Source organism: Salvelinus alpinus, chromosome 7 (genome assembly GCF_045679555.1).
Source record: "Salvelinus alpinus chromosome 7, SLU_Salpinus.1, whole genome shotgun sequence".
Classification (NCBI taxonomy): domain Eukaryota; kingdom Metazoa; phylum Chordata; class Actinopteri; order Salmoniformes; family Salmonidae; genus Salvelinus; species Salvelinus alpinus.
The window spans coordinates 1978454-1996801 of record NC_092092.1 but is presented as its reverse complement, the minus strand read 5'-3'; the positions used below and the strand labels follow the sequence as shown (position 1 = coordinate 1996801).

Here is an 18348-nt window from a genome sequence, read left to right as displayed (position 1 = left end):
GGCTGTTTATCGGGGTAGGGGGTGGAGGGCTGTTTATCGGGGTAGGGGGTGGAGGGCTGTTTATCGGGGTAGGGGGTGGAGGGCATTTATCGGGGTAGGGGGTGGAGGGCTGTTTATCGGGGTAGGGGTAGCCAGGTGGAAAGCAAAAGATTTTGCTGTGACTTGTCACGTCCTGACCATAGTGCTCATGTGTTTTGCTTATTTTAGTGTTGGTCAGGACGTGAGCTGGGTGGACATTCTATGTTGTGTGTCTAGTTTGTCTGTTTCTATGTTCAGCCTAATATGATCTCAATCAGAGGCAGCTGTCAATCGTTGTCCCTGATTGAGAATCATATATAGGTGGCTTGTTTTGTGTTGGGGATTTGTGGGTGTTTGTTTCCTGTGTCAGTGTTTGTGCCACACGGGACTGTTACGGTTAGTTATTTTTGTTATTTTGTATAGTGTATTGTTTTCATGTGTATTAAATCATGGAAACTTACCACGCTGCACATTGGTCCTCCGATCCTTCTCGCCTCTCCTCGTCCGAGGAGGAGGAAGAGCTAGACTGCCGTTACAGAAACACCCACCTATCTCGGACCAAGCAGCTTGGCAACGGGCAGCAGCGACAGCAGCAGCGGTACCAGGAGGAATGGACATGGGAGGAAATTCTGGTTGGTAAAGGACCCTGGGCAGAGCCAGAGGAGTGTCGCCGCCCCAAAGCGGAGCTGGAGGCAGCAAAAGCGGAGAGGCGGCATTATGAGGCGCTAGCAAGGCAGAGCGGCTGGAAGCGCGAGAGGCTCACCCCAAAATTTATTGGGGGGGAGGCTAAAGGGTAGTGTGGCGAAGGCAGGTAGGACACCTGCGCCAACTTCCCATGCTTACCGTGGAGAGCGGGAGTACGGGCAGACACCGTGTTATGCGGAAGAGCGCACGGTGTCTCCTGTACGTGTGCTTAGCCCGGTGCGGGTTATTCCACCTCCCCGCACTGGCCGGGCTAGATTGAGCATTGAGCCAGGTGCCATGAAGCCGGCTCAACGCGTCTGGTCTCCAGTGCGTCTCCTCGGGCCGGTGTACATGGCACCAGCCTTACGTATGGTGTCCCCGGTTCGCCAACACAGCCCAGTGCGGGTTATTCCAAGGGAGCCAGTACGCCTGCACGGTCCGGTATATCCGGCGCCACCTTCCCGCCCCAGCACAGTACCACCAGTGCCTACACCACGCACCAGGCTTCCTGTGCGTCTCCAGAGCCCTGTTCCTCCTCCACGCACTCTCCCTGTGGTGCGTGTCTCCAGCCCAGTACCTCCAGTTCCGGCACCACGCACCAAGCCTACTGTGCGCCTCAGCAGGTCAGAGTCGGTCGTCTGCCCAACGCCGCCTGCACTGCTCATCTGCCCAGCGCCATCTGAGCTGCCTGCCTGCCCAGCGCCGTCTGAGCCATCCGTCTGCCCAGCGCCGTCTGAGCCGCCCGTCTGCCCAGCGCCGTCTGAGCCGCCCGTCTGTCCCGAGCCGCTAGTGCCGTCCGTCAGTCAGGAGCCGCCAGAGCCGCCAGCCAGTCAGGAGCCGCCAGAGCCGCCAGCCAGTCAGGAGCCGCCAGAGCCGCCAGCCAGTCAGGAGCCGCCAGAGCCGCCCGCCAGTCAGGAGCCGCCAGAGCCGCCCGCCAGTCAGGAGCCGCCAGCCAGTCAGGAGCGGCCAGAGCCGCCAGCCAGTCAGGAGCTGCCAGAGCCGCCAGCCAGTCAGGAGCTGCCAGAGCTGCCAGCCTGTCATGAGCTGCCTTCCAGTCATGAGCTGCCCTCCAGTCATGAGCTGCCTTCCAGTCATGAGCTGCCCTCCAGTCATGAGCTGCCTTCCAGTCATGAGCTGCCTTCCAGTCATGAGCTGCCTGTCATGAGCTGCCCCTCAGCCCGGAGCTGCCCCTCAGCCCGGAGCTGCCCCTCAGTCCGGAGCTGCCCCTCAGTCCAGAGCTGCCCCTCAGTCCGGAACTTCCAGTAGTCCGGAGCTGCCCTTCTGTCCTGAGCTACCTCTCTGTCCTGAGCTACCTCTCTGTCCTGAGCTACCTCTCTGTCCTGAGCTACCTCTCTGTCCTGAGCTACCTCTCTGTCCTGAGCTATCTCCTCAATGTAGTGGGGACCTTGGTGAGGATTCCTAGGCCAAGGTCGGGGGTGAGGGTCGCCACTCAAAGGACGCTAAGGAGGGGGACAAAGACAGTGGTGGAGTGGTCTCCTCGTCCTGCGCCGGAGCCGCCACCGCGGACAGATGCCCACCCAGACCCTCCCCTTGAGTTTTAGGGGTGCGTTCGGAGTCCGCACCTCAGGAGGGGGGTACTGTCACGTCCTGACCATAGTGCTTATGTATTTTGCTTGTTTTAGTGTTGGTCAGGACGTGAGCTGGGTGGGCATTCTATGTTGTGTGTCTAGTTTGTCTGTTTCTGTGTTCAGCCTAATATGGTTCTCAATCAGAGGCAGCTGTCAATCGTTGTCCCTGATTGAGAATCATATATAGGTGGCTTGTTTTGTGTTGGGGATTTGTGGGTGTTTGTTTCCTGTGTCAGTGTTTGTGCCACACGGGACTGTTACGGTTAGTTATTTTTGTCATTTTGTATAGTGTATTGTTTTCATGTGTATTAAATCATGGAAACTTACCTGCACATTGGTCCTCCGATCCTTCTCGAGGAGGAAGAGCTAGACTGCCGTTACATGACTCTTGTGGATGATGTTAAAAATATTTGTTGGTCTGATGTGATTAATGAGGAGCATCCAGACGCTGCACTTGATGAATTTATGACATTGCTTCTTCCAATTATTGATAAACATGCACCTGTTAAGAAACTGACTGTTAAAACTGTTAAGGCTCCATGGATTGATGAGAGAATTGAAAAACTGTATGGTTGAAAGAGTTGGGGCAAAAGGAGTGGCTAATGAGTCTGGCTGCACATCTGACTGGCTTACTGCAAATTGAGAAATGATGTGACTAAACTCAACAAAAAGAAAAAGAAACTTTATTATGAAGCCAAGATCAATGATAAAAAGAATGATGGAAAAAACTTTGGAGGAATTTAAATGGAATTATTGGCAGAAAGACAAATTCAACTCCATCTTTCATCGAATCAGATGGCTTATTCATCACAAAACCATTTGATGTTGCCAATTATTTTAATGATTACTTCATTGACAAAGTGGGCAAACTTAGGCAGGAAATGCCCACAACAAACAGTGAGCCATCGTTTTCATACATAAAAAAACTAATAATGAAAGAATAGCAGTGCAAGTTTGAATTTTGTAAAGTTAGTGAGGGAGAGGTGGAAAAATCATAGCCACTCTTATCTGTCATATCTTTCATCTGAGCCTAGAGGAAAGTCTTTGTCCTCAGGCCTGGAGGGAAGTAAAAGTCATTCCGCTACCCAAGAGTGGTAAAGAGGCCTTTTCTGGTAGCAGATAGCAGACCTATCAGCTTACTGCCAGCTCTTAGCAAACTATTGGAAAAAATAGTTTTTCACCAAATACAATGCTATTTCTCTGTAAACAAATTAACAACAGACGTTCAGCATGCTTATAGTGAAGGGCACTCAACATGTTCTGCACTGACACAAATTACTGATGATTGGTTGAATGAAATTGATAATAAGAAGATTGTGGGAGCTGTACTGTTAGATATCAGTGCAGCCTTTGATATTATTGACCATAACGTGTTGTTGAGAAAACGTATGTGTTATGGCTTTTCAACCTCTGCCATATCGTGGATTCAGAGCTATCTATCTAATAGAACTCAAAGGGTTTTCTATAATGGAAGCTTCTAATGTCAAACATTTAAAGTGTGTTGTACCGCAGGGCAGCTCTTTAGGACCTCTACTCTTTTCTATTTTTACCAATGACCTGTCACTGGCATTAAACAAAGCATGTGTGTCCATGTATGCTGATGATTTAACCAAATAAGCATCAGCAACCACAGCCAATGAAGTCACTGAAACCCTTAACAAAGAGTTGCAGTCTGTTTTGGAATGGGTGGCCAGTAATAAACTGGTCCTGAACATCTCTAAAACTAAGAGCATTGTATTTGGTACAAATCATTCTCTAAGTTCTAGACCTCAGCTGAATCTGGTAATGAATGGTGTGGCTGTTGAACAAGTTGAGGAAACTAAATTACTTGGCGTTACCTTAGATTGTAAACTGTCATGGTCAAAATATATAGATTTAATGGTTACAAAGATGGGGAGAGGTCTGTCCGTAACTCCAAAAAGCAAGTTCTACAGGCTCTAGTTTTGTCTAATCTTGATTATTGTCCAGTCGTGTGGTCCAGTGCTGCAAGGAAAGACCTAGTTGAGCTGCAGCTGGCCCAGAACAGAGCGGCACGTCTTGCTCTTCATTGTAATCAGAGGGCTGATATCAATACTATGCCAGCCAGTCTCTCTTGGCTAAGAGTTGAGGAGAGACTTTAATGTGTTGAAAATCCCAAATTGTTTGCATAGTCAACTTACACACAGCTCTGACACACACACTTATCCCACCAGACATGCCACCAGGGGTCTTTTCACAGTCCCCAAATCCAGAACAAATTCAAGAAAACGTGGTATTATATAGAGCCATTATTGCATGGAACTTCCTTCCATCTCATATTGCTCAAATAAACAACAAACCTGGTTTCAATAAACAGATAAAGCAACACCTCGTGGCACAACGCCTCTCCTCTATTGGACCTGGATAGTTTGTGTCTATGCATTGATATGTAGGCTACGTGTGCCTTTTTATAAATGTATGTAGTTCTGTCCTTGAACTGTTCGTGTCTATTAATGTTTGTATTGTGTTTCATGTTTTGTGTGGACACCAGGAAGAGTAGCTGCTGCTTTTGCAACAGCTAATGGGGATCCTAATAAAATAGAAAATACCAATAGTGATGGTTTAAACTTGGCAGTGGAAAACCTAAACAGTATATTTGACCTCTCAGCTTCCCTATCAAATCTAAAAGTTTCAAGCAGACAATCTAAGAAAATTAAGAACAAAGACAAATGGTTTGATGAAGAATGCAAAAACCTAAGAATGTCACACCCTGATCTGTTTCACCTGTCCTCGTTATTGTGTCCACCCCCTCCAGGTGTCGCTTGTTTTTCCCAGTGTATTTATCCCTGTGTTTCCTGTCTCTCTGTGCCAGTGTATTTATCCCTGTGTTTCCTGTCTCTCTGTGCCAGTGTATTTATCCCTGTGTTTCCTGTCTCTCTGTACCAGTGTATTTATCCCTGTGTTTCCTGTCTCTCTGTACCAGTGTATTTATCCCTGTGTTTCCTGTCTCTCTGTGCCAGTGTATTTATCCCTGTGTTTCCTGTCTCTCTGTACCAGTGTATTTATCCCTGTGTTTCCTGTCTCTCTGTGCCAGTGTATTTATCCCTGTGTTTCCTGTCTCTCTGTGCCAGTGTATTTATCCCTGTGTTTCCTGTCTCTCTGTCCCAGTGTATTTATCCCTGTGTTTCCTGTCTCTCTGTGCCAGTGTATTTATCCCTGTGTTTCCTGTCTCTCTGTACCAGTGTATTTATCCCTGTGTTTCCTGTCTCTCTGTGCCAGTTCGTCTTGTATGTTTCCAAATCAACCAGCGCTTTTTGCATTCTCCTTTTTCTAGTCCTCCCGGTTTTGACCCTTGCCTGTTTCTGGACTTTGTACCCGTCTGCCTGACCATTCTGTCTGCCTTGACCACGAGCCTGTCTGCTACTCTGTACCTCCTGGAGTCTGATCTGATTTTGACCTTTTTGCCTGTCCACAACCATTCTCTTGCCTACCCCTTTTGGATTATTAAACATTGTAAGACTCCAACCATCTGCCTCCTGTGTCTCCATCTGGGTCTCGCCTTGTGCCTCGATAAAGAATGAAATTGAGAAACATATCCAACCAAAAAACATAGAGACCCAGAAAACCTGAACCTACGCCTTCACTATGGTGAATCACTAATACAAAACACAAATACACTAGGGAAAAAGTATACAAATCACATAAATGGTTATGGGCTTAAAAAACGAAGACACCTGTAACATGTCAGATATAGAGTAGAAATGTATTACATTTTGAGTTTGTATCCCAATATTACACTTTATATACATCAGAGAAGATTTAAATATAACAAAATCGTTTCAAATAGAAACACCAGATTTTCGGTAATAAATGAATGTTTATTAATTATGAAACTATGAAAAAGATGAATAACATTCCACCCATGAGACCACTAGAGGGCGCTTTGGTCAGGCCACTGCAGGAAAGGCTACTCCACTTTAATAATGTAGTGTGGTGGATAAGTCTATAAACACTCTGCTGTGTTTGAAAGTCTATATCATTATCTCGGTCCGGTATACATTTCCATTGAAAGTACATTTTAGTCTAGGTCTAAGACTAGGCTTAATCGGAGATTCTCTCACTTGTGAGTCAATGTGTCAACATGAATAATTGATGTTGTAAATCAAGAGGAAGTCACTGTTGTTGAAAGTTGTATGTATATGATACTGTGTTTCTCTGTGAGGTGTGTCTTTGCGTTATTATAAACACCTGTGTCTCTTTTTATATTGTATCGGCTGTACTGTACACTGACTCATGGTGATTCCTGCTCCCTTCGTCTGCCTGGTTGGCTTCGTGTCCCGTGTATGGAGCACTTTGTGTCTCCCATTTCTAAAGAGTGTTCTGTGGTCACTCCCCATGATGCAATATGATTTCAAAAAAATAAAATGACAGTTGATGAACTGGGAGGTTCCCTGCTCACACCACAGGACTGACTAGTCTCTCTCTCTCTCTCTCTCTCTCTCTCTCTCTCTCTCTCTCTCTCTCTCTCTCTCTCTCTCTCTCTCTCTCTCTCTCTCTCTCTCTCTCTCTCTCTCTGATGAGTAGAAGATTACCCAGGGGAAGGAGAAGTTTGCGGATGAGGACAGTATCTTCTTCACACTGGGGGAGTGTGGTCTCATCTCCTTCTCTGATTACATCTTCCTCACTACTGTGCTCTCTAGTAAGTCCCTAACACACACACACACATCTCACTTTGAACCTGACACAAACACACACACACCTCACTTTGAACCTGACACAAACACACACACACACCTCGCTTTGAACCTGACACACACACACACACACACCTCACTTTGAACCTGACACACACACACCTCGCTTTGAACCTGACACACACCACAGACAGACAGAGAGTTGTGATACCAAGATTGTGGGTTCAATTCCCTCAGGGATCACACACACAAACAACATGAATGTAACAGTGTGCCATCTGAGGTCTGAACCCAATAACCCGTGTTGTTGTGAAGGCCTGAACCCAGTAACCCATGTTGTAGTGAAGGCCTGAACCCAGTAACCCATGTTGTAGTGAAGGTCTGAACCCAGTAACCCATGTTGTTGTGTGTAGTGAAGGTCTGAACCCAGTAACCCATGTTGTTGTGAAGGTCTGAACCCAGTAACCCATGTTGTTGTGTGTAGTGAAGGTCTGAACCCAGTAACCCATGTTGTAGTGAAGGTCTGAACCCAATAACCCATGTTGTTGTGAAGGTCTGAACCCAGTAACCCATGTTGTTGTGAAGGTCTGAACCCAGTAACCCATGTTGTTGTCTGTAGTGAAGGTCTGAACCCAGTAACCCATGTTGTAGTGAAGGTCTGAACCCAGTAACCCATGTTGTTGTGTGTAGTGAAGGTCTGAACCCAATAACCCATGTTGTTGTGAAGGCCTGAACCCAATAACCCATGTTGTTGTGAAGGTCTGAACCCAGTAACCCATGTTGTTGTGTGCAGTGAAGGTCTGAACCCAGTAACCCATGTTGTTGTGAAGGTCTGAACCCAATAACCCATGTTGTTGTCTGTAGTGAAGGTCTGAACCCAGTAACCCATGTTGTTGTGTGTAGTGAAGGTCTGAACCCAGTAACCCATGTTGTTGTGAAGGTCTGAACCCAGTAACCCATGTTGTAGTGAAGGTCTGAACCCAATAACCCATGTTGTTGTGTGTAGTGAAGGTCTGAACCCAGTAACCCATGTTGTAGTGAAGGTCTGAACCCAGTAACCCATGTTGTTGTGAAGGTCTGAACCCAATAACCCATGTTGTTGTGTGTAGTGAAGGTCTGAACCCAGTAACCCATGTTGTAGTGAAGGTCTGAACCCAGTAACCCATGTTGTTGTGAAGGCCTGAACCCAGTAACCCATGTTGTTGTGTGTAGTGAAGGTCTGAACCCAGTAACCCATGTTGTAGTGAAGGTCTGAACCCAATAACCCATGTTGTTGTGAAGGTCTGAACCCAATAACCCATGGTGTTGTGAAGGTCTGAACCCAGTAACCCATGTTGTTGTCTGTAGTGAAGGTCTGAACCCAGTAACCCATGTTGTAGTGCAGGTCTGAACCCAGTAACCCATGTTGTTGTGTGTAGTGAAGGTCTGAACCCAGTAACACATGTTGTAGTGAAGGTCTGAACCCAATAACCCATGTTGTTGTGAAGGTCTGAACCCAGTAACCCATGTTGTTGTGTGTAGTGAAGGTCTGAACCCAGTAACCCATGTTGTAGTGAAGGTCTGAACCCAGTAACCCATGTTGTTGTGAAGGTCTGAACCCAGTAACCCATGTTGTTGTGTGTAGTGAAGGTCTGAACCCAATAACCCATGTTGTTGTGAAGGTCTGAACCCAGTAACCCATGTTGTTGTGTGTAGTGAAGGCCTGAACCCAATAACCCATGTTGTTGTGAAGGTCTGAACCCAGTAACCCATGTTGTAGTGTGTAGTGAAGGTCTGAACCCAATAACCCATGTTGTTGTGAAGGTCTAAACCCAGTAACCATGTTGTTGTGTGTAGTGAAGGTCTGAACCCAGTAACCCATGTTGTTGTGAAGGTCTGAACCCAGTAACCCATGTTGTTGTGAAGGTCTGAACCCAGTAACACATGTTGTTGTGAAGGTCTAAACCCAGTAACCCATGTTGTTGTGAAGGTCTGAACCCAGTAACCCATGTTGTTGTGAAGGTCTGAACCCAGTAACCCATGTTGTAGTGAAGGCCTGAACCCAGTAACCCATGTTGTTGTGAAGGTCTAAACCCAGTAACCCATGTTGTTGTCTGTAGTGAAGGCCTGAACCCAGTAACCCATGTTGTTGTGTGTAGTGAAGGCCTGAACCCAGTAACCCATGTTGTTGTGTGTAGTGAAGGCCTGAACCCAATAACCCATGTTGTTGTGTGTAGTGAAGGCCTGAACCCAGTAACCCATGTTGTTGTGTGTAGTGAAGGCCTGAACCCAGTAACCCATGTTGTTGTGAAGGTCTGAACCCAGTAACCCATGTTGTAGTGAAGGCCTGAACCCAGTAACCCATGTTGTAGTGAAGGTCTAAACCCAGTAACCCATGTTGTTGTGAAGGTCTAAACCCAGTAACCCATGTTGTTGTCTGTAGTGAAGGCCTGAACCCAGTAACCCATGTTGTTGTGTGTAGTGAAGGTCTAAACCCAGTAACCCATGTTGTTGTGAAGGTCTAAACCCAGTAACCCATGTTGTTGTCTGTAGTGAAGGCCTGAACCCAGTAACCCATGTTTTTGTGAAGGTCTGAACCCAGTAACCCATGTTGTTGTGAAGGTCTGAACCCAGTAACCCATGTTGTTGTGAAGGCCTGAACCCAGTAACCCATGTTGTTGTGTGTAGTGAAGGCCTGAACCCAGTAACCCATGTTGTTGTGTGTAGTGAAGGCCTGAACCCAGTAACCCATGTTGTTGTGTGTAGTGAAGGCCTGAACCCAATAACCCATGTTGTTGTGTGATTGATCCAGAGGACCAGACAACCATATGTTGTGTGATTGATCTCATGTTATGGTGTTACCCTCTCCCCTGTGGGTGAGTCATGTAACACTGTTTCTCCCATAGTCATAGAATGAGTACAATGGACAAACAAAGGCTCAATAAGGGAGGGTGTGTGTGTGTGTGTGTGTGTGTGTGTGTGTGTGTGTGTGTGTGTGTGTGTGTGTGTGTGTGTGTGTGTGTGTGTGTGTGTGTGTGTGTGTGTGTGTGTGTGTGTGTGTGTGTGTGTGTGTGTGTGTGTATGTATATATATATATATATATATACCTGGTGCAGGTTAACCAATGGAACAAGTCACATAACTGCAAATCTGGTGCCCAAAGGCAAACTAGACATGATCAAAGTATTTGAGTGAGTTCATGTAATATTCGATCTCAGGTCTGACCCTGTGTGTGTCTCTCAGCGCCCCAGAGGAACTTTGAGATCGCCTTCAAGATGTTTGATCTGAACGGAGACGGAGAGGTGGACCTGGACGAGTTTGAACAGGTTAGAACACGGGCACATAACAAGCCCTGTACTGTGTTCAATATACTATCATATAGCTTCTCATCTCCTAGGAGACAGGGATTAGTGGTCTCAGATAGCAGGTCTCATAGGGCTTCTCATCTCCTAGGAGACAGGGATTAGTGGTCTCAGATAGCAGGTCTCATATGGCTTCTCATCTCCTAGGAGACAGGGATTAGTGGTCTCAGATAGCAGGTCTCATATGGCTTCTCATCTCCTAGGAGACAGGGATTAGTGGTTTCAGATAGCAGGTCTCATATGTCTTCTCATCTCCTAGGAGACAGGGATTAGTGGTCTCAGATAGCAGGTCTCATATGGCTTCTCATCTCCTAGGAGACAGGGATTAGTGGTCTCAGATAGCAGGTCTCATATGGCTTCTCATCTCCTAGGAGACAGGGATTAGTGGTTTCAGATAGCAGGTCTCATATGGCTTCTCATCTCCTAGGAGACAGGGATTAGTGGTCTCAGATAGCAGGTCTCATATGGCTTCTCATCTCCTAGGAGACAGGGATTAGTGGTCTCAGATAGCAGGTCTCTACATAGAGGGTAAGTCATCCACTACATAGAGGGTAAGTCATTCACTACCTAGAGGGTAAGTCATCCACTACATAGAGGGTAAGTCATTCACTACATAGAGGGTAAGTCATTCACTACATAGAGGGTAAGTCATTCACTACCTAGAGGGTAAGTCATCCACTACATAGAGGGTAAGTCATTCACTACATAGAGGGTAAGTCATTCACTACATAGAGGGTAAGTCATCCACTACATAGAGGGTAAGTCATCAACTACATAGAGGGTAAGTCGTCCACTACATAGAGGGTAAGTCATCCACTACATAGAGGGTAAGTCATCCACTACATAGAGGGTAAGTCATCCACTACATAGAGGGTAAGTCATCCACTACATAGAGGGTAAGTCATCCACTACATAGAGGGTAAGTCATCAACTACATAGAGGGTAAGTCATCCACTACATAGAGGGTAAGTCATTCACTACATAGAGGGTAAGTCATCCACTACATAGAGGGTAAGTCATCCACTACATAGAGGGTAAGTCATCCACTACATAGAGGGTAAGTCATCCACTACATAGAGGGTAAGTCATCCACTACATAGAGGGTAAGTCATCCACTACATAGAGGGTAAGTCATCCACTACATAGAGGGTAAGTCATCCACTACATAGAGGGTAAGTCATCCACTACATAGAGGGTAAGTCATCCACTACATAGAGGGTAAGTCATCCACTACATAGAGGGTAAGTCATCCACTACATAGAGGGTAAGTCATCCACTACATAGAGGGTAAGTCATCCACTACATAGAGGGTAAGTCATCCACTACATAGAGGGTAAGTCATCCACTACATAGAGGGTAAGTCATCCACTACATAGAGGGTAAGTCATCCACTACATAGAGGGTAAGTCATCCACTACATAGAGGGTAAGTCATCCACTACATAGAGGGTAAGTCATCCACTACATAGAGGGTAAGTCATCCACTACATAGAGGGTAAGTCATCCACTACATAGAGGGTAAGTCATCCACTACATAGAGGGTAAGTCATCCACTACATAGAGGGTAAGTCATCCACTACATAGAGGGTAAGTCATTCACTACATAGAGGGTAAGTCATCCACTACATAGAGGGTAAGTCATCCACTACATAGAGGGTAAGTCATCCACTACATAGAGGGTAAGTCATCCACTACATAGAGGGTAAGTCATCCACTACATAGAGGGTAAGTCATCCACTACATAGAGGGTAAGTCATCCACTACATAGAGGGTAAGTCATCCACTACATAGAGGGTAAGTCATCCACTACATAGAGGGTAAGTCATCCACTACATAGAGGGTAAGTCATCCACTACATAGAGGGTAAGTCATCCACTACATAGAGGGTAAGTCATCCACTACATAGAGGTGTAATTCTTTAGTTTCTCACTTTGTTTTGTTTCTTTTTCACAGTCTGAAAGAGCTGATTTCACCATGTAGTTCATTTAATAAATGTCAAACTGTGAATTTATAATTGGTTCAGGCCACAAATTAAATCACAACCCACTGTGCTCTCTCTATAAAACTACGTTGTGTTGTGCATGTGTGATTTTATAGTCAAATTCATGGTTTAGCTTGATTGCGTTAAAGGATCAGGCAGTGTGATTCAGAGATTAAATATCTGGTGTAGAACCAGTGTGTTATAGTCATTGATACACAGTAGATATCTAGACATGGACAACGCTTCTCCGATGCATCCAAACGGTCAACAATAGGTTCAAAGGGTCAATTTCCTCATTATAATTTCCTTTCTGAACCCTTTCTATCATTCCTTCCCTCCCTCTATCTCCCTCTCTCTCTCCCTCTATCTCTCTCCCTCTCTCCCTCCATCTCCCTCCCTCTCTCCCTCCATCTCCCTCCATCTCCCTCCTTCCCTCCCTCCATCTCCCTCCTTCCCTCCCGCTCATCTCCCTCCCTCTATCTCCCTCCCTCTCATCTCCCTCCTTCTATCTCCCTCCTTCCTTCCCTCCCTCCCTCTCTCCCCACATCCTACTCTCTCTCCCTCCTTCCTTCCCTCCCTCCCTCTCTCCCCACATCCTACTCTATCTCCCTCCTTCCTTCCCTCCCTCCCTCTCTCCCCACATCCTACCCTCTCTCCCTCCTTCCCTCCCTCCCTCCCTCCCTCCCTCCCTCCCTCCCTCCCCACATCTCTCTCCAGGTCCAGAGTATCATCAGGTCTCAGACCAGTATGGGGATGCGTCATCGAGACCGCTCCACTACGGGTAACACCCTGAAGACTGGCGGCTGCAGCTCCGCTCTCACCACATACTTCTTCGGTCAGTCAGCCAATCAGTCAGTCAGCCAGTCAGTCAGTCAGTCAGCCAGTCAGTCAGTCAGCCAGCCAGTCAGCCAGCCAGTCAGCCAATCAGTCAGTCAGCCAGCCAGTCAGCCAGTCAGTCAGTCAGCCAATCAGTCAGTCAGCCAGTCAGTCAGTCAGCCAATCAGTCAGCCAGCCAGTCAGCCAGTCAGTCAGCCAGTCAGTCAGCCAGCCAGCCAGTCAGTCAGTCAGCCAGCCAATCAGTCAGTCAGCCAATCAGTCAGTCAGCCAGTCAGCCAGTCAGTCAGCCAGTCAGTCAGTCAATCTACCAGTCAGCCAGTCAGCCAGTCAGTCAGTCAGCCAGTCAGTCAGTCAGCCAATCAGTCAGTCAGCCAGCCAGCCAGTCAGTCAGCCAGTCAGCCAGTCAGTCAGTCAGCCAATCAGTCAGTCAGCCAGTCAGCCAATCAGTCAGTCAGCCAGCCAGTCAGCCAGTCAGTCAGTCAGCCAATCAGTCAGCCAGTCAGTCAGCCAGCCAGTCAGTCAGCCAGCCAATCAGTCAGTCAGCCAATCAGCCAGTCAGTCAGCCAGTCAGTCAGTCAGCCAGTCAGTCAGTCAGTCAATCTACCAGTCAGCCAGTCAGTCAATCTACCAGTCAGCCAGTCAGTCAGCCAGTCAGTCAGTCAGCCAGTCAGCCAGCCATTCAGTCAGTCAGTCAGCCAGCCAGTCAATCAGCCAATCAGCCAGCCAGCCAGTCAGTCAGTCAGCCAGTCATTCAGCCAGTCAGTCAGTCATTCAATCAGTCAGTCAGTCAGCCAGTCAATCAGCCAGTCAGCCAGTCAGTCAGTCATTCAATCAGTCAGCCAGTCAGCCAGTCAGCCAGTCAGTCAATCAGCCAGTCAGTCAATCAGTCAGCCAGTCAGCCAGTCAGTCAGCCAGTCAGTCAGCCAGTCAGAGTCAATCAGCCAGTCAGCCAGTCAGTCAGCCAGTCAGCCAGTCAGTCAGCCAGTCAATCAGCCAGTCAGTCAGTCAGCCAGTCAGCAGTCAGTCAATCAGCCAGTCAATATGTGTATAGTACATTTCGTACAAAAGGTGTGTCTTAAGCTTTCTTCTAGAAATGTCCCCCCTTTCCCCCCCACCCAGGTGCCGACCTGAAGGACAAACTGACCATTGGACACTTCCTGGAGTTCCAGAGAAAACTACAACATGATGTCCTCAAACTAGAGGTGAGAGGAGAGAGAGGAGAGAGAGGAGGAAGAGAGGAGAGAGGGGGAGGAAGAGAGGAGAGAGGAGGAGGTAGAGAGAGAGAGGAGGAGGAAGAGAGAGAGAGAGAGAGAGAGGAGGAGGAAGAGAGAGAGAGAGAGAGAGAGAGAGGAGAGAGGGGAAGGAAGAGAGGAGAGAGGAGGAGGGAGAGAGAGAGAGGAGAGAGAGAGAGAGAGAGGGGAGAGAGGAGGAGGAAGAGAGAGAGAGAGAGAGAGGGGAGAGAGGAGAGAGGGGGAGTAAGAGAGGAGGAGGGAGAGAGAGGAGGAGGAAGATAGAGAGGAGAGAGGGGAGAGAGGAGGAAGAGAGAGGGAGAGATAGAGGAGAGAGGGGGAGGGAGAGAGAGAGAGGAGGAAGAGAGACAGAGAGAAAGAGAGAGAGAGAGAGAGAGAGAGAGAGAGAGAGGGGGGGAGAGAGAGAGAGAGAGAGAGAGAGAGAGAGAGAGAGAGAGAGAGAGAGAGGAAGAGAGGAAGAGAGAGAGAGAGAGAGAGAGACAGGGGGGAAGTATCTGGGTGTGTGAATTGATGAGGCATCAGTATCAGTGAGAGTCAGCCCTTGAGGAGGCTGTCTGAGCCTTTGTTCCTTCATTCTCATGGTGACACAGTGATTGTCCTCTGTCCTGTCGGTTCATTTACCAACCAGTCTGTTCTCTGCCTCCACAGTACAGCACTGATAAAAAGCTGCAGAACAGTGTTATTTTGATAAACTGCCGGTACAATGCAGTGCTCTCTATATAAAGTGATAAACTGCCGGTACAATGCAGTGCTCTCTATATAAAGTGTTAAACTGCCGGTACAATGCAGTGCTCTCTATATGAAGTGATAAACTGCCGGTACAATGCAGTGCTCTCTATATAAAGTGATAAACTGCCGGTACAATACAGTGCTCTCTATATAAAGTGTTAAACTGCCGGTACAATGCAGTGCTCTCTATATAAAGTGTTAAACTGCCGGTACAATACAGTGCTCTCTATATAAAGTGTTAAACTGCCGGTACAATGCAGTGCTCTCTATATAAAGTGATAAACTGCCGGTACAATGCAGTGCTCTCTATATAAAGTGTTAAACTGCCGGTACAATGCAGTGCTCTCTATATAAAGTGTTAAACTGCCGGTACAATGCAGTGCTCTCTATATAAAGTGATAAACTGCCGGTACAATGCAGTGCTCTCTATATAAAGTGTTAAACTACCGGTACAATACAGTGCTCTCTATATAAAGTGTTAAACTGCCGGTACAATGCAGTGCTCTCTATATAAAGTGTTAAACTGCCGGTACAATGCAGTGCTCTCTATATAAAGTGTTAAACTGCCGGTACAATACAGTGCTGGGATATTTAAACACATCAGTGCAGGACAATTTGATCATCCCTATAAACGGTTAAATACCGATATTTTAAAACGCTTCATGGCGGATTGTAGTCCGCTGTAGACCGCCGACTGATTGGTCCGTCTCTGTAGACCGCCGACTGATTGGTCCGTCTCTGTAGACCGCCGACTGATTGGTCCGTCTCTGTAGACCGCCGACTGATTGGTCCGTCTCTGTAGACCGCCGACTGATTGGTCCGTCTCTGTAGGACCGCCGACTGATTGGTCCGTCTCTGTAGACCGCCGACTGATTGGTCCGTCTCTGTAGACTGCCGACTGATTGGTCCGTCTCTGTAGACCGCCGACTGATTGGTCCGTCTCTGTAGGACTGCCGACTGATTGGTCCGTCTCTCATCATCCTGTTAGTGCAGTCAGTGAATTTATTAACGTCATACTGTCGAGATGTTGGATCAGCGGTGGGTTTTAACCCGGATAAAACCTCTCTCTGCGGCGTTCTCTTTCTCTCTGAGTGTTAGATAAATGGTGATGAGGAATCCATTGACAGCAGAGAAGCACTAAGGGCTGTTGTGTCTCAGTGCGACTTCATGAAAAGGTCAGAATCTGTCCGTAGAACAATCATTAACGTTTGTTTCTTTCTGCTTGATTAAGACGCGGAGCAGCTTGCCCTTCTGTTACCATCACACCACACACACACACACCACACACACCATACACACCACACACAACATACACACATTACACACCACACACACACACACACACACACACACAAACCACACACACACCATACACACCACACAGCACTGACTGTGATTCAACACCAGAATATGAAGAGGAATGGGGATAAAGAGCAGCAGTACTTGTGTTATTATTATTATTATTGTTATTATTGTTATTATTAAATCAGAAGTGTCAGAAGTGTTTTGAAAGGGACATTCAACCCGTAACAAAGAGAGAGAGAGGGTGGAGCTCCTCGTTCTGGTACCTTTCATTTTAACTCATGAAACATGGGACTTTACATTTTGCGTTTATATTTTTGTTCAGTATACTCAGAAAGACATAACTAATGTTAGTGTATCTGTCCGTCTGCTTAACTGTCCCTCCTACCCTGTATTGTCTGTCAGTCTGTAGCTGTCCCTCCTACCCTGTATTGTCTGTCAGTCTGTAGCTGTCCCTCCTACCCTGTATTGTCTGTCAGTCTGTAGCTGTCCCTCCTACCCTGTATTGTCTGTCAGTCTGTAGCTGTCCCTCCTACCCTGTATTAGTCTGTCAGTCTGTAGCTGTCCCTCCTACCCTGTATCTGTCTGTCAGTCTGTAGCTGTCCCTCCTACCCTGTATTAGCTTCTCATAATAACATCTGTCTGTCAGTCTGTAGCTGTCCCTCCTACCCTGTATTAGCTTCTCATAATAACATCTGTCTGTCAGTCTGTAGCTGTCCCTCCTACCCTGTATTGGCTTCTCATAATAACATCTGTCTGTCAGTCTGTAGCTGTCCCTCCTACCCTGTATTAGCTTCTCATAATAACATCTGTCTGTCAGTCTGTAGCTGTCCCTCCTACCCTGTATTGTCTGTCAGTCTGTAGCTGTCCCTCCTACCCTGTATTGTCTGTCAGTCTGTAGCTGTCCCTCCTACCCTGTATTGTCTGTCAGTCTGTAGCTGTCCCTCCTACCCTGTATTGTCTGTCAGTCTGTAGCTGTCCCTCCTACCCTGTATTGTCTGTCAGTCTGTAGCTGTCCCTCCTACCCTGTATTGCCTTCTCATAATAACATCTGTCAGTCTGTAGCTGTCCAGTATCAGAACACACCAGGGAGAGACAGTTTGGAGCCTGCTGTCCTACAGTAAAATAACACTCATCTCTCTCCCCCCCACCTCTCTGTCTCCTCTCTGTCTCTCTCCCCCCACCTCTCTCCTCACCTCTGTCTCTCTCCTCTCCCCCCACCTCTCTCCTCATCTCTGTCTCTCTCCTCTCTCCTCATCTCTGTCTCTCTCCTCTCTCCTCATCTCTGTCTCTCTCCTCTCTTCTCTCTCTCTGTCTCTCTCCTCTCCCCCCACCTCTCTCCTCATCTCTGTCTCTCTCCTCTCTCCTCACCTCTGTCTCTCTCCTCTCCCCCCACCTCTCTCCTCACCTCTGTCTCTCTCCTCTCCCCCCACCTCTCTCCTCATCTCTGTCTCCTCTCTTTCTCTCTCCTCTCCCCCCACCTCTCTCCTCACCTCTGTCTCTCTCCTCTCCCCCCACCTCTCTCCTCATCTCTGTCTCTCTCCTCTCTCCTCATCTCTGTCTCTCTCCTCTCTTCTCATCTCTGTCTCTCTCCTCTCTCCTCATCTCTGTCTCTCTCCTCTCTCCTCATCTCTGTCTCTCTCCTCTCTTCTCTCTCTCTGTCCAGTTTATGCGTAACGACCCAGTGGATGGGTGTATAACAGAGAGACAGTTTGGAGGCATGCTGCTGTCTTACAGTGGGATCCAGTCACACAAACACAAACAGACGCAGAAGGGACTCAAGAAGATGTTCAGAGATTCCCAGGTACAGAGGAGTGAGGGGGGGGGGGGGGGGGGGTTAATTATCCTTATGGGGACCAGAAGTCCTGACAAGGATAGTAAAACAAGGAACATTCGGACATGGGGACCCACAAGGAAAAATGCTATTTTAGAATTAGGGGTTAGGGTTACAATTAGGGTTAAAGTG

General features: G+C 47.4%; 1 protein-coding gene across 1 annotated transcript in view; it reads left to right on the top strand.

The window, feature by feature from the left end:
• Positions 1–18348, top strand: part of LOC139580330 (calcium uptake protein 1, mitochondrial-like) — a 150979-nt gene that overhangs the window by 109725 nt on the left and 22906 nt on the right. Inside the window, exons 6-10 of the mRNA XM_071408885.1 lie at positions 6834–6948; positions 10166–10248; positions 12982–13099; positions 14221–14303; positions 18049–18186. Coding sequence (XP_071264986.1) covers positions 6834–6948; positions 10166–10248; positions 12982–13099; positions 14221–14303; positions 18049–18186 — 537 coding nt within the window. The remainder of the gene's footprint in view (positions 1–6833; positions 6949–10165; positions 10249–12981; positions 13100–14220; positions 14304–18048; positions 18187–18348) is intronic.